This window comes from Hemitrygon akajei, chromosome 3 (genome assembly GCF_048418815.1).
Source record: "Hemitrygon akajei chromosome 3, sHemAka1.3, whole genome shotgun sequence".
Lineage (NCBI taxonomy): Eukaryota > Metazoa > Chordata > Chondrichthyes > Myliobatiformes > Dasyatidae > Hemitrygon > Hemitrygon akajei.
Genome location: NC_133126.1, coordinates 423,978 through 440,845, shown reverse-complemented (window position 1 = coordinate 440,845; position 16,868 = coordinate 423,978). Strand labels below are relative to the sequence as shown.

The following is a 16,868-nucleotide window of genomic DNA, read 5'->3' as shown; positions in this document are numbered from 1 at the left end:
ATTAAAATCAATGGATATTTATCAAATAGTCTTACCCTAGAAAGGGGTACGAGACAGGGTTGTGCATGGTCACCACTACTCTTCGTGTTATATCTGCAACCATTAGCTCAATACATCAGACAAAATGAAGATATCAGGGGAATTACTATTAAAGGAACAGAGCATAAATTGGCTTGTTATGCGGATGACATTTTGATCTATCTAGGGCAACCAACATACTCTTTACCTAAACTGATGCAATCCTTTGAACAATATGGTCAATTATCAGGATACAAGATCAACATAGAAAAAACCCAATTACTTTTATATTACTATAGCCCACCAAGAGAAATTGAAAGTCGATACCCCTGGGCATGGCACACAGAGTCTTTCAAATATTTGGGCATCATTATGCCAAAAGATTTGGCAAAATTATCAGAATATAATTATCAGCCTTTATATAAAAAAAAATTAAGGAAGATGTGGCAAGATGGAATCTGATTCCTTTTTTCAGTCTCAGTTCAAGGATTGAGTCTATTAAAATAAATATACTGCCTAGACTGTTATATCTCTTTCAGACCCTACCAATAGAGATTAATCAAAATCAATTCAGTGAATGGAACAAGATGCTATCAAGGTATATTTGGCAGGGTAAAAGGCCTAGAGTTTGTCTTAAAACTTTGCAATTAGCAAAGGAAAGGGGGGGGATGGGGCCTACCTTCTGTAGAGATTATTATTTTGCAGCACAGTTGAGAGCTGTGATATGTTGGTGTAACCCATCATATGACATTCAATGGAAAAACATTGAGGAGCAAGTACTTCCTATCCCCATACAAGCAATTTTGGCTGATAACAACCTGCAAAGGTACATACTATTGATAACCCATGGGTGAAATTGACTCTTAAAATATGGAAAACTACTATAAAAGTATATAATCTAGAGGGAGATATTGCAATTCCTAAATGGTCTGATAAATGGTGTGCATATGACTCGGATTTTACACCAAATAAATTGGATGCTAGATTTAAGGACTGGACAGCTAAAGGAATAACAGTTCTTTGCAACATAATGAAAGAAGGAACACTGTTCAGTTTTGAAATGCTTAAAGAGAAACACATATTAGAAAAACAAAATTTTTATCAGTATTTACAGATGCGACAATATGTTAATAAGACGCTTAAAAATATAACCAAGGCAAATACATGCCTGATAGAGCTCTTTAGAAAAGCCTATAATTCAGATAATGGTAGTAGAATCATTTCAAGCATGTATAAGGGGTTGTCAAATCTTAAAACACATTCGACTTCATACATTAAAACAAAATGGGAGAAGGAAGGAGGGATAATTATATCTGAGGAAGAATGGACAACAATATGGAGCTATCAATGGAAGTGCACCAGTTCACAGAAATGGAGGGAGTTTGGATGGAAAAACTTGATAAGATATTTTATTACACCCTCTCAGAAATCCCATTATGATAGTAACCTCCCTGTTTGCTAGAGAAATTGTGAAAATCAAAATGCAAATCATTATCATATTTTTTGGGACTGCCCTGTTATTAAAAACTATTGGAGGGGGATACACAATGCCCTACAAGACATCTTTAAATGTGAAATACCCTTAGAGAGTAAGACCATATATTGTGGATATATACCTCAAGAATGGTTGAAAAGATATAAATATTTAACGAATATACTGTTGATGGCAGGTAAAAAGACTCTTAGTAGGAAATGGTTATCACAGGAGAGCCCAACTTTAAATACATGGATGGAAATTACAATGGACATTTACAAAATGGAGAAGATAACAGCATCTGTTAACCATAAGCTGGAACAATTTGATTTATACTGGGAAAAATGGTTTAACTACATAATGCCTCACAGGCCTGATTTTATTCTCACAAATCAATGAATCTGTTGTAAAAAAAAAATCACTCCCTACTTGTACATAGTTCTTTTGCTTGTTTTTTCTTTCCACTCTTTTCTATAAGTGTATACCTCAGATAAATACTTTGTGGAGATTTGTGATATATATGATATATATGTACAATGCCTGAAATACATCTTATGGAAATGTTTGTTTGATGATGAACTTCAATAAAAAAAATTACACAAAAAAAATTACCTAGGGTTACCCATAGCCCTCTATTTTTCTGAGCTCCATGTACCTGTCCAAGAGTCTCTTAAAAGACCCTATCGTATCCGCCTCCACCACCGTTGCCAGCAGCCCATTCCACACACTCACCACTCTCTGCATAAAAAACTTACCCCTGACATCTCTACTGTACCTAATAATCTATCATTTGAATACCCAATCAGATCAAGAGTCTTCCCGAATCATCAACTATTTCCCTCCACAGATGCTGCCTGACCTGCTAAGTTACACCAGCAACACACACAAAATGCTGGTGGAATGCAGCAGATCAGGCAACATCTATAGGGAGAAGCACTGTCGGCTGTTCTCCCTATAGATGCTGCCTGGCCTGCTGCGTTCCACCAGCATTTTGTGTGTGTTGCTTGAATTTCCAGCATCTGCAGATTTCTTTGTGTTTGCAATTCCAGCATCTGGAGATTTCTTTGTGTTTGCAAGTTACACCAGCAGTTTTTTTTGTGCTAGATTATGAGTAAGTGACAACAAAAAAATTACCAGAGTTGTACATAACAAAGAAAATTCTTTTAGGATACTGCAGGACATGGATTAAAGTTATAAGGTTAAGTACAGTAGTGGCAAATGGAACTTTATCATGACAGGTGTACCATAATGAACTTTGGGAAGTGCAATTCTGGATGACACATAAAGCAAGTGAATGGATGTCAAGGAGCCTCAAGTGAAAAGAGACAATAGGTTGTAAGTCCATAGTTTGCTGAAAGTGGCAACTCAATTGGATGAGGCAATAAAGAAGGCATTTTGCATGCCCCGAAGGGCCCATTTCACAAAAACAGTTTGATTGTTTGGATATACACCTTGGCATAATCTGAATTCCTCCAATGACACCAACATATTGAAACAAGATATTAAAATATAATCAGTAAGAAACTTACCAAATATCAGAATAACAGCAGCAACAAGTGCAGCAGTAAGTGACCTGGTCAGCTCCAAAACAATGAGATATGCAAAGGGAACGAGGCAAGACCCCAGGATTGCACAGAGCTGGAGATATTCACAAGAAAAGCACACAGAAAGAGAACAGGTTATCATGAGAAATGTGAAAACAGCATCTGGAATGTGGAGAGTACACTAATGGATTTACATTTCAGAGATTAACAGAGTTCTAAAGCATGGAAACAGACCTTCAATCCAACTGGCCATGGCCCATCACCTCTGAACCTCTCCTATTCATGAGCCTATCCAAATGACTTTTAAACATTGTCAATTTACTTCGCACTACATCTGACAGTTCATTCCATCCAATACCCTCAGTGTGGAAAACCTATCCCTCAAATCCTTTCTCCCACCTTGTGCCCTCCAGTTTCAGATTTCTCTGCCCAGGGAAAAAGACTGTTCACCCTCCTCATCTCTGTTTCTCATAATTTTATAGACTTCAAAAAGGTCACCCTTCAGCTTCCTTTGTTCAAAGGAAAACAGTTCTGGCCTATCCAATCTCTCATTCTAACTCAAGCCCTCCAATCTTGGCAACATGCTTGTGAGACTTTTCATTGCCTCAGTACAGCAGCCAGGATAATCACCACCCCAGATATTCTCTCTTCTCCCATCTTCCATCGAACAGATACAGAAGCCTGAAGACACCTACCAACAAGCTCAAAGACAGCTTCCACCCTGCTGTTATAAGAATATTAAATGGTTTCCGAGGACAGGTTGTGCATTCCTTATCCAAAATGCTTGGGGCTGAAAGTGTTTTGCAGTTTTTTTTCTGGATTTTGGAATATTTGCATTGATATAATAAGATACCTTGGAAATGGGACCCAAATATAAACACAAAATACATTTACATTACATATACAGCTTAAACATGGAAAAGAGTAGACAGTTGACTTTTTGAGCCAAAACCCTTCATCAGCACTGTATCTGATGTAAAGGGTCTTGACCCAAAAAGTTCACTGTTTACACTTTTCCATTGATGCTACCAGGGTGGCTGAGTTCCTCCAGCATTTTGTTTGTATTGCTCTGGATTTCCAGCATTTGCAGATTTTCTCATCTTTGTATAGTTTATACAATAGACAATAGGTGCAGAAGTAGACCATTCGGCCCTTCGAGCCTGCACCGCCATTCTGAGATCATGGCTGATCATCTACTATCAATACCCAGTTCCTGCCTTGTCCCCATATCCCTTGATTCCCCTATCCATAAGATACCTATCTAGCTCCTTATTGAAAGCATCCAGAGAATTGGCCTCCACTGCCTTCCGAGGCTGTGCATTCCAGACCCCCACAACTCTCTGGGAGAAGAAGTTTTTCCTTAACTCTGTCCTAAATGACCTACCCCTTATTCTCAAACCATGCCCTCTAGTACTGGACTCTCTCAGCATCTGGAACATATTTCCTGCCTCTATCTTGTCCAATCCCTTAATAATCTTATATGTTGCAATCAGATCCCCTCTCAATCTCCTTAATTCCAGCGTGTACAAGCCCAGTCTCTCTAACCTCTCTGCGTAAGACAGTCCGGACATCCCAGGAATTAACCTCGTGAATCTACGCTGCACTTCCTCTACAGCCAGGATGTCCTTCCTTAACCCTGGAGATCAAAACTGTACACAATACTCCAGGTGTGGTCTCACCAGGGCCCTGTACAAATGCAAAAGGATTTCCTTGCTCTTGTACTCAATTCCCTTTGTAATAAAGGCCAACATTCCATTAGCCTTCTTCACTGCCTGCTGCACTTGCTCATTCACCTTCAGTGACTGATGAACAAGGACTCCTAGATCTCTTTGTACTTCTCCCTTACCTAACTCTACACCATTCAGATAATAATCTGCCTTCCTGTTCTTACTCCCAAAGTGGATAACCTCACACTTATTCACATTAAACGTCATCTGCCAAGTATCTGCCCACTCACTCAGCTTATCCAAGTCACCCTGAATTCTCCTAACATCCTCATCACATGTCACACTGCCACCCAGCTTAGTATCATCAGCAAACTTGCTGAAGTTATTCTCAATGCCTTCATCTAAATCGTTGATGTAAATCGTAAACAGCTGTGGTCCCAATACTGAGCCCTGTGGCACCCCACTAGTCACCACCTGCCATTCCGAGAAACACCCATTCACCGTTACCCTTTGCTTTCTATCTGCCAACCAGTTTTCTATCCATATCAATATCTTACCCCCAATGTCATGAGCTCTGATTTTACCCACCAATCTCCTATGTGGGACCTTATCAAATGCCTTCTGAAAATTGAGGTACACTACATCCACTGGATCTCCCTTGTCCAACTTCCTGGATACATCCTCGAAAAACTCCAATAGATTAGTCAAGCATGATTTGCCCTTGGTAAATCCATGCTGGCTCAGCCCAATCCTATCACTGCTATCTAGATATGCCACTATTTATGGACTTATGGATTATTTATTTATGGATTTATCCACTACATATAGATTTATATAACATTTTTAATAATCGAAACATGGAACATAGAATAGTACAGCACATTACAGGCCTTTCGGCACACATTGTTGTGCCGACCCTCAAACCCTGCCTCCAATATAACCCTTCACCTTAAATTCCTCCATATACCTGTCTAGTAGTCTCTTAAACCTCACTTGTGTATCTGCCTCCATCACTGACTCAGGCAGTGCATTCCATGCACAAACCACTCTCTGAGTGAAAAACCTTCCTCTAATATCCCCCTTGAACTTCCCTCCCCTTACCTTAAAGCCATGTCCTCTTGTACTGAGCAGTGGTGCCCTGGGGAAGAGGCGCTGGCTGTCCACTCTGTCTATTCCTCTTAATATCTTCTACACCTCTATCATGTCTCCTCTCATCCTCCTTCTCTCTAAAGAGTAAAGCCCTAGCTCCCTTAATCTCTGATCATAATCCATACTCTCTAAACCAGGCAGCATCCTGGTAAATCTCCTCTGTACCCTTTCCAATGCTTCCACATCCTTCCTATAGTGAGGTGACCAGAACTGGACAAAGTACTCCAAGTGTGGCCTAACTAGAGTTTTATAGAGCTGCATCATTACATCGCGTCTCTTAAACTCTATCCCTCGACTTATGAAAGCTAACACTCCATAAGCTTTCTTAACTACCCTATCTACCTGTGAGGCAACTTTCAGGGATCTGTGGACATGTACCCCCAGTTCCCTCTGCTCCTCCACATTCCCAAGTATCCTGCCATTTACTTTGTACTCTGCCTTGGAGTTTGTCCTTCCAAAGTGTACCACCTCACACTTCTCTGGATTGAACTCCATCTGCCACTTCTCAGCCCACTTCTGCATCCTATCAATGTCTCTCTGCAATCTTCGACAATCCTCTACACTATCTACAACACCACCAACCTTTGTGTCATCTGCAAACTTGCCAACCCACCCTTCTACCCCCATATCCAGGTCGTTACATAGAAAACCTACTGCACAATGCAGGCCCTTCAGCCCACAATGCTGAACGGAACATGTACTTACTTTAGAAATTACCTAGGGTTAATTTTATATGTTACAAATCAGCAACAATGAACATATAATTGAGACAGGCTTTTTTATAGCAAATAAAACATTTTTTCCCGATTGGAGTGGGGGTCTCTAAAATTGCTCGAATTTTTGCCTAAACAGGAGCAACCTTACCTTGACCCACAACATAACCAAGGTAAGTTACGGTAATTTTAATCTACAATTTTTTATACATTCATAAGTACAACATTGAGATAATATAAAAAGTAATAAGGCAGTTAAATAGATAATCATGTGCAGTTGTAATTCCACCCTATTAGACTAAGCAATGACAATAATTGTTAAGAAAAATAGTAATAATAGTGGATTAATAATAATTTCCATGGATCTCTTCTGAACCATTACTTCTGGTCCAAAATATTATATATAATCCTATGTAACTATCATTGCAGGATTTTATATCCTAACTCGTTCATGTTTGCTCCTACCCCCAAACATAATTATCCAATCCTTATGTACTTATTTAATTTTTCCATATTTTTCCCCTTTCCCAAATCTTTTCATTTACTTGCATTAATTCCCTGTTTTCAAAAAAAAAACAGTAAACAATCAAATCAAGGGTGCTTACGTTAGCAATAAGACTGTGTTGATGAGAAAAGCAGTATAAATCATTAGGAGAGTCCTCCAAAGTCTGCTTGCTTTGGGGTTATAAATTCAATCCATTTATTCCAAATTTGATTACATTTTTCTTTTTGAATTCTCAAAGAGTAGGTCATCTTTTCCATTTTAAATATTTCCAGAATAATTTCATGCCAATCTTCTAATGTAGGTGATATTGGATTTAGCCACTTTCTGGTGATTGATTTCTTACTTGCCGCTAAGAGGACCTGTAGCAACTTCAAGTCTTTCTTCAACTCTTTCTTCAACTTTAAGTCTTTCTTAAGGTTTCATATGGTAGGCTTATTCAGAAATTCAGAAGGCATGGGATCCAGGGAAGTTTGGCCAGGTGGATTCAGAATTGGCTTGCCGGCAGAGGGTCGTGGTGGAGGGAGTACATTCAGATTGGAGGGTTGTGACTAGTGGTGTCCCACAAGGATCTGTTCTGGGACCTCTTTTCGTGATTTTTATTAACGATCTGGATGTGGAGGTAGAAGGGTGGGTTGGCAAGTTTGCAGATGACACAAAGATTAGTGGTGTTGTAGATAGTGTAGAGGATTGTCAAAGATTGCAGAGAGACATTGATAGGATGCAGAAGTGGGCTGAGCAGTGGCAGATGGAGTGCAACCCGGAGAAGTGCGAGGTGGTACACTTTAGAAGGACAAACTCCAAGGCAGAGTACAAAGTAAATGGCAGGATACTTGGGAATGTGGAGGAGCAGAGGGATCTGGGGGTACATATCCACAGATACCTGAAAGTTGCCTCACAGGTAGATAGGGTAGTTAAGAAAGCTTATGGAGTGTTAGCTTTCATAAGTCGAGGGATAGAGTTTAAGAGACGCGATGTAATGATGCAGCTCTATAAAACTCTAGTTAGGCTACACTTGGAGTACTGTGTCCAGTTCTGGTCGCCTCACTATAGGAAGGATGTTGAAGCATTGGAAAGGGTACAGAGGAGATTTACCAGGATGCTGCCTGGTTCAGAGTGTATGCATTATGATCAGAGATTAAGGGAGCTTGGGCTTTACTCTTTGGAGAGAAGGAGGATGAGAGGAGACATGATAGAGGTGTACAAGATATTAAGAGGAATAGACAGAGTGGACAGCCAGTGCCTCTTTCCCAGGGCACCACTGCTCAGTACAAGAGGACATGGCTTTAAGGTAAGGGGAGGGATGTTCAAGGGGGATATTAGAGGAAGGTTTTTCACTCAGAGAGTGGTTGGTGCATGGAATGCACTGCCTGAGTCAGTGGTGGAGACAGACACACTAGTGAAGTTTAAGAGACTACTAGACAGGTATATGGAGGAATTTAAGGTGAGGGGTTATATGGGAGGCAGTGTTTGAGGGTCTGTACAGCATTGTGGGCCGAAGGGCCTGTAATGTGCTATACTATTCTATGTTCTAAGTTCTGATCCAAAAACAGTACATGTCCCAAATAGAGCGTCTCAAAGTTCAGAGGTAACTGGGTCTTAAATACCTGACCTAAAGTTCTATGAATACCTTTCCAATACAAACTTAATTTAGGGCAATCCCAGAAAATATGGAAATGATTTGCCTCCTTGGAGCCACACCTTCTCCAACACGTCACATTTATGTCTTTATATTTTTCCTGATATGGGGTCTTGAAGTATCTTATAATATTTTTCCAACAATGTTCTCTCCAAATCAAAGAGTTAGTCGAAGACCACTGAAAGCTGCATATTTTCCCCCAAACCTCCTCTGTAAGTACCAACCCTGCTTCTTTCTCCCACTTCTCTTTAATATACAATGTGTTTTCATTTTTAGCATGTAAGAGTACATTGCATAATCGAGAAATTGATTTCTTTCTTTTTCCATCTTTTTATTATCATTATTAATAACAACAAAATAAAATTGGTACATAGATAATGGGATTACAAACGTATATATTTCAACTAACTATAAAAGATTACAAGAACAATGATTACAGTATAAATAAGTATTCCCACATCGTAAATGATACAATATACAGACAAGGCAAACCTAGGTGTATCATAATATAAAATAAAAAGAAATAAGAAAAAGGAAAAAAGAAAAAAATATCATTATGCAAAAAAAACTACCGTAGATTCCGGACTACAGAGCGCACCTGATTAAAAGTCGCAGGCTCTAATTTTAGAAAGAAAATCAATTTTGTACTTGTACAAGCCGCACCGGATTTTAAGCCGCAGGTGTCCCACGTTGTAATATGAGATATTTACACAGAAAGATATTACACATGAGGATTTTTTAACTTTTAATTAAATCCGTATGGTAACATAAACAAATACATATTGCAAATGCTTTTTTTCGAACCGTGCCTGTAACACGGTTACTTTTAAATATACATACGTATCGGTAACACACAAATTACGTTGCGTATACTTTTTTACTGAACAGTGCACGAACAACATTCCAATATCTCCTAACGACTGGTAAAAAAATATATACTGCAGCCTACCAGGAAAAGTTATTGATCGCCTTTAACTTAAAAGCAGCGTTTTCGCTCGGGTCTAATGCGCTCGCCCCCTCCTTTCCGTTTATCGCAAACCGGTATTTTCCCACAAGACGCGGCGAAACCGGATGTGACGTCATAGCATTCCGGGATGTAGTACAGAAAACAAATATACTTAAAACACTTCTAACTTTAACTAGAAAATACTAACAAATGAATTACTAAGCGAAAATATTATAAACTAAATAACTGCCATAAAGGCAGCACAATGCTTTTCTTCGAGTGTTTTCCATGTTGATGAGGGTGAGTACAAATGACTGATTTACAATAATTTAATTGTGAAAGTGCGCTTGATTTATCGTACAATTTCATTGGACCTCTGTGAACTACTCATCAATTTTATTGGTCTACTGTTACGAGGCAAAATGTTTTTGGCGGCATGAAAAAAAAACATGCATTAGCCGCACCGTAGTAAAGGCCGCAGTGTTCAAAGCTGTTCAAAGCGTGGGAAAAAAGTAGCGGCTTATAATCCGGAATCTACGGTAATCTAAAAATCTAATAATAGAAGAAAAAAACAAAAAAATAAAAGAAAAAATAAAAAAGAGAAAAAAAAGGGCTGTTTATAATATCTCACAAAAATACAAAATCATCAGTGTCGTCAACTCCGATCCTCATGACATATATGAAATCAAAACTGGAAAATCAAATAGGCCTGGAACAGGGTCCTATTACATCATATGAAAATATTGAATAAATGGTCTCCATATCTTTTCAAATTTAGTAGAAGTGTCAAATACACCACTTCTAATTTTTTCTAAATTTAAACATAACATAGTTTGAGAAAACCAATGAAATACAGTAGGATTATTAATTTCCTTCCAATTCAACAAAATAGATCTTCTAGCCATTAGTGTAAGAAATGCAATCATTCGACAAGCGGAAGAAGATAAATGAAGTGAGTCCATCATTGGTAAACCAAAAATTGCGGTAATAGGATGGGGTTGTAAATCAATGTTCAATACCGCAGAGATAATATCAAAAATATCTTTCCAATATTTTTTCAAAAGCGGACACGACCAGAACATGAGTTAAAGACGCTATTTCAGATTGACATCTATCACAAATAGGATTTATATAGGAATAAAAATGAGCCAATTTATCCTTGGACATATGAGCCCTGTGTACAACCTTAAACTGTATTAATGAATGTTTAGCACATATAGATGATGTATTAACTAATTGAAGAATTTTATCCCAATTCTCAATAGGAATAATAAGGTTGAGCTCTCTTTCCCAATCATTTTTTGTCTTATAAAGGGGCTCTGAACGTATCTTCATAATTATATTATAAAGTTTTGATATAAGCCCTTTCTGAAAGGGGTTTAATTCAAATAAATTCTCCAAAATGCCTGAAGACACAAAGTTTGGAAAAGTAGGAAGTACAGTATTTAAAAAATTCCTAATCTGTAAATATCTAAAAAAATGAAATCTAGGTAAATTATATTTATTAGATAACTGCTCAAAAGACATAAAACAATTATCCAAAAATAAATCAGAAAATCGTAGTAATCCTTTAGTCTTCCAAGCCAAATAAGCTTGGTCTATAATTGAAGGGTGGAAAAAACAATTGGATACAATAGGAATATTTAAAACAAACTGAGTCAACCCAAAAAATTTCCGAAATTGAAACCATATACGTAAAGTATGTTTAACTATCGGGTTATCAATTCGTTTCGGCAATTTAGAAAGAGCAAAAGGGAGAGAAGTCCCCAAAATAGAACCCAGTGCAAAACCTGGTACCGATTTAATTTCCAGGCTCACCCAATGAGGGCTAAAAGATCCATCCCAATCTTTCAACCAACATATCAAATATCTGATATTAACTGCCCAATAATAAAATCTAAAATTAGGCAATGCTAATCCACCTTCCTTCTTTGCCTTCTGTAAGTATATTTTACCTAACCTAGGATTTTTATTCTGCCAAATATATGAGGAAATCTTTGAATCAACATTAGTAAAAAAAGATTTTGGAATAAAAATTGGTACTGCTTGAAAAATATATAAGAACTTAGGTAAAATAACCATCTTAATAGTGTTAATCCGACCTATCAGAGATAAAGATAATGGTGACCACTTAGTAAACAAGCATTTAATCTGATCAATTAAGAGTACAAAATTAACCTTAAATAAGTCTTTATGGTTTTTTTGTGATTTTAATCCCTAAGTAAATAAAAGAGTCATTAACTAATTTAAAAGGTAAGTTTCCATAAATTGGGACCTGTCTATTTAAAGGAAACAATTCACTCTTATTAAGATTTAACTTATACCCAGAAAAATCACTAAATTGAACCAACAATGATAAAACTACAGGAATGGATTTCTCAGGATTGGAAATAAATAATAATAAATCATCTGCATACAAAGATAACTTATGAATATCTGTCCCACGATTAATACCAAGAATATCCTGTGATTCTCTGATAGCAATTGCCAAGGGTTCTAAAGCAATATCAAATAATAGTGGACTAAGAGGACAGCCTTGTCTAGTGCCCCGAAATAAACAAAAAAAGGGAGATCTTTGATTATTAGTAAACACCGAGGCTACTGGGGTATGATAAATCAGTTTAATCCAGGAAATGAATGTCAGACTAAAATTAAACTTCTCCAACACATTAAATAAGTATGGCCATTCAACTCTATCAAATGCTTTCTCCGCATCTAATGAAATAACACATTCTGAAATATTATGTGAAGGAGTATACACAATATTCAATAACCTCCTAACATTAAAAAAAGAATAACGATTTTTAATAAAACCGGTTTGATCCTCTGAAATAATTTGGGGTAATACCTTCTCCAACCTGGATGCAAGTAACTTGGAAAAAATCTTGGAATCTACATTCAGTAAGGATATTGGTCTATAGGATGCACAATCAGTAGGGTCTTTATCTTTCTTCAATATTAAAGAAATAGAAGCTCTATAAAAAGATTGTGGCAAATTGCCCAATCTAATTGCTTCTTCAAAAACCCTGTATAACCAAGGAGAGAGAGTAGCGGAAAAACATTTTTAAAATTCTGCTGTATACCCATCCGGACCAGGTGCTTTCCCTGAATTCATGGAGGAAATAACCCCTTTGATTTCTGCATCAGTCATAGGAGTTTCCAATATTGAAAGATCATCTGGTGATAATCTTGGGAAATTCAATTTCCCAAGAAAATCACACATGGTACTACAATCCTGAGGAAATTCAGAATGATACAGGGAAGTATAAAAATCTTGAAATGATTTATTTATCTCATCATGGTTAATTGTCAAATCCCCATTTTGCTGACGGATCTTAGTAATTTGACGTTTAACCAAAGCATTCTTCAATTGACTAGCTAGCAGTTTACCCAATTTATCACTATGTATATAAAAATCAGATCTGGACTTCATCAGTTGATTTTCAATCGAAGATGTAAGTAATAAGCTATATTCTGTTTGAAGTTCAACCCTTTGTTTGTAAAGCTCCTTACTAGGAGTAATCAAATATTTCTTGTCAATCTCTTTAATTTTATCAACCAATAAAAGAGCTTCCTTCATTATGCGTTTTCTCAGACCAACAGAGTAAGAAATAATCTGTCCACGTATATATGCTTTAAAAGTGTCCCAAAGTGTTCCATAAGAAATATCTTCCGTGGAGTTGGTTGAGAAGAAGAAATCGATCTGTTCATTCATAAATTTAATAAAGTCCGGATCTTGCAATAGGGTAGAATCAGATCGCCATTGTCTAGCATTAGGAACTGTGTCCATAAATTTAATAGAAAGTTTTAATGGAGCATGATCAGAAATAGCTATAATATCATAATAACAACCATTTACCGAAGGAATCAAACAAGAGTCAATACAAAAATAATCAATTCTCGAATAAGAATGATAAACATGTGAGAAAAAAGAAAACTCTTTGTCCTTAGGATGCCGAAATCTCCAAATATCAAAAATTCCATTATCAGTCAAGAAAGAGTTGATACAAGTGGCCGACTTATTGGGTACAGTCTGAGTAGATATAGATTTGTCCATCAAAGGATTTAAACAACAATTAAAATCACCACCCATTATTAACTTATATTCATTTAAATTAGGTAAAGAAGTAAATAAGGACTTAAAAAAATCAGGACAATCCACATTTGGAGCATAAACATTAACCATAGCAACCTTTTTATTAAAAAGTAAACCCGCAATTAACAAAAATCTACCATTCGGATCCGAAAAGATATCATGTTGGACAAATGCAATAGAAGAGTCAATAAAAACTGAAACTCCCTTTACTTTGGCATTCGAATTCGAATTATACTGTTGACCCCGCCAAAACCTAAAAAAGCGATAGTTGTCCTCCTTCCTCACATGAGTTTCTTGGAGAAATTGATTTACTTGGCATTGAACTGTAAGCCGAATTCAGAATCTTGAAAAATTCTAATTCTACTGTTGATAAATTTGTATATCTACCACTCCAGTTAACATAATGTCGTATTTGAAGGTACCTAAAAAAGTCATTATGTTCTAGGCCATGTTTGTCCTGTAAGGATTGGAAACTTTGTAATACCCATTTCTGTGTAAATGAAAGATCGGTTGTAAGACCTTTCTTTATCCATAGTTCAAATCTTTTATCTACTCTGTTGGGAAGAAATTCGGTATCATATGCACACCATCTAAAAAGTTTTAACATGTTATTAATTCCACATGAATTAGCCACCTTCTGCCATACTTTTAATGTAAGATTTATTCAGCTGTTTTTAGACTTTTCCAATTGGGCTATCAATCTTTTGTCTGCTATTGAGGCCTGCAGAGGAAAACTGTCAATCAATCCAAATTCTATTTCCTCCCATCTAGCCTTATATTCCTTATTACACCAGTATAACAGAGGGGTTATCTGTGAGGCATAGAAGTAATTTCTCAAGCAAGGAAGTGCCACTCCTCCTCCCTCCTTCCCTAAATGTAAGGTGTTAAATCGAATTCTAGATTTCTTTCCTTGCCAGATAAAGCGGGAAATCCATCTGTCCCATTCCCTGAATTGATTATCGTCCACCTCTACAGGTAAAGTCTGGAAAAGATAGAGTAACCGAGGGAGAATATTAATTTTTATAGTATTTATCCTTGAATTTAAACTTAAAAAGGGTATAAAATTCCATCTATGTATATCTGCTTTTATCTTTGAAATTAATGGCCCATAATTTACCTGTGATAACATTGAAAGATCCTTTGACAGGGTTATTCCTAAATATTTTAATGATTTAGCTTCCCACTCAAGATCATATGTATCCTGCAGTTTTTTGGATACTGTATAATTCAGGGACATAACCTGCGTTTTCTTTACATTTATTTTATAACCTGATACTTTCCCAAACTCATCCAACAGTGTAAACAATCCTATAAATGATTTTTCTGGTTCACTCAGATAGACTAAAACATCATCTGTGAATAACGCCACTTTCTGTTCAATCCCTGCCACCTTAACACCTTTTACAATTTCACTCTGTCTTATTAGTTGGGCAAGCGGTTCAATGTATAACGCAAAAAGGAGAGAAGAAATTGGGCATTCCTGTCTAGTTCCTCTCTCTCTAAAATAAAAGAGTCAGACAGGACCCCATTTATCATAATTCGAGCTGTGGGACAGTCATATAAAGTCTGGATTACTTTAATGAACTTTTCATGAAAGCCAAATCTTCCTAACACTCTATATAGGAATGCCCAACTAACTGAATCAAAAACTTTCTCAGCATCTTGTTACATACCCCGTAACTGGGTGTCTAACCAGCAGAGAAAGAAGAATTCGTTGGAGTCTGGTGGTACCAAACTAAAGGTGTTTATTAATAAAAATAAGCAAAAACCATATCAATAATGCAAATATACATATAAAACAAGTTAGCAGTAATAAACCTAAAAGTGTAGGAATAATAATAATCAATAATAAACAAGCTCTATCGATGTCTAGGGGTAAATAAAATGTCATAGAAAAGTATAAAGTTCAGTTCAGTTCATGAGTGCTGATGTAGTTATGGTTGTTGTATTGTAATCGTTGGAGAGAGAGAGAGCGAGCAAGCGAGATGTAACAGCTACAGTCAGGCAAACCTTCCTTTGCTTTCTTAATCCGTCGTATCGGTGTGGTCATTCAGTTATGACCTCTCCGTCCTTCTGCTAGACCGTTCTTCTGTGGTGGACTCGTCACTCTGGCATGAGTGGACACACACACAAGTCCCCACCGGCCCTGCTTTAACACTGTGAACTTTACTGACCGATCTCCTGGTTCGGTCTTCGAAGCCCCCACCCTTCGTGTGGGTTCCAACACTCAATCAGTGTCCACTGGCGTATCTGGAGGGTGTCTCTCCAGACCTGTCTTTTAACCCTACTCACGGGGTCTCAGCAATCCATCACTCCTGAATGACTGTGTCCATCAAATAAGGCCACTCCTTCAGTCCACTGAGGAATGCTTATGAGCAAACTATTGTCCTTGCAGCGAAACAGTAAACAATTCAAAAAGGAATCACAATACGGTTAATCAGTAATTTCCCCCTCTCTCTTATCTGTCGCCGATGTTCTTGCTTGTTTTTCCGTCTCTCTTTCTCATGGTCAGCATAGCAACAGTAATAGTTTGTGTTTCTCAGGGGGATGGTTAACTCTTCACCCCATTGTCCATCAGGTCTGTTCATCACTCATAACAGTCTAGCCCCACTATCGTTGTCTCTGTCCCACTCTTAGTAACCTGTTCTAGTATGTGTAAAATTCTCCTTATGTTGTCCTGAGTTTGTCTTTGTTGAATAAATCCAGTCTGGTCTAAGTGGATGAGGCCAGGTAAAAACTTTTCCAGTCTGCACGCTAATATAGATGTAAATAATTTGTAATCCACATTAAGAATGCTGACTGGCCGGTAATTGCCACATTCTCGTTTATCTTTACCCTCTTTTAGAATAACTGAAATAATCGCTTCTCTCCAGGAAGGTGGAATTTCTCCTCTCTGTAATATCCAATTAAAGGTGTTAAGTAGCAATGGGACTAACTGTGACTTCAGCGATTTGTACCACTCTGAGGTAAACCCATCAGAACCTGGAGACTTTCCGGTCTTTAATCTGGAGATGGCCACGTTCAGTTCTTTGACAGTTACTGGTTCTAATAGGCATTTGTTTTGTAAATCTGTGAGCTTGGGTAGATCTAAAGAATTCAGTAAGGTGTCTATATAGGGCT

The 16,868-nt window shown here is 37.4% G+C and overlaps 1 protein-coding gene across 2 annotated transcripts in view; it reads right to left on the bottom strand.

The window, feature by feature from the left end:
• The window catches only part of pomt2 (protein-O-mannosyltransferase 2), a 303,990-nt gene that overhangs the window by 223,988 nt on the left and 63,134 nt on the right, over positions 1 to 16,868 (bottom strand). For both annotated transcript variants that reach the window (XM_073039121.1, XM_073039122.1), the window contains one exon: positions 3,022 to 3,130. In XM_073039121.1, the coding sequence (XP_072895222.1) occupies positions 3,022 to 3,130 (109 nt within the window). The remainder of the gene's footprint in view (positions 1 to 3,021; positions 3,131 to 16,868) is intronic.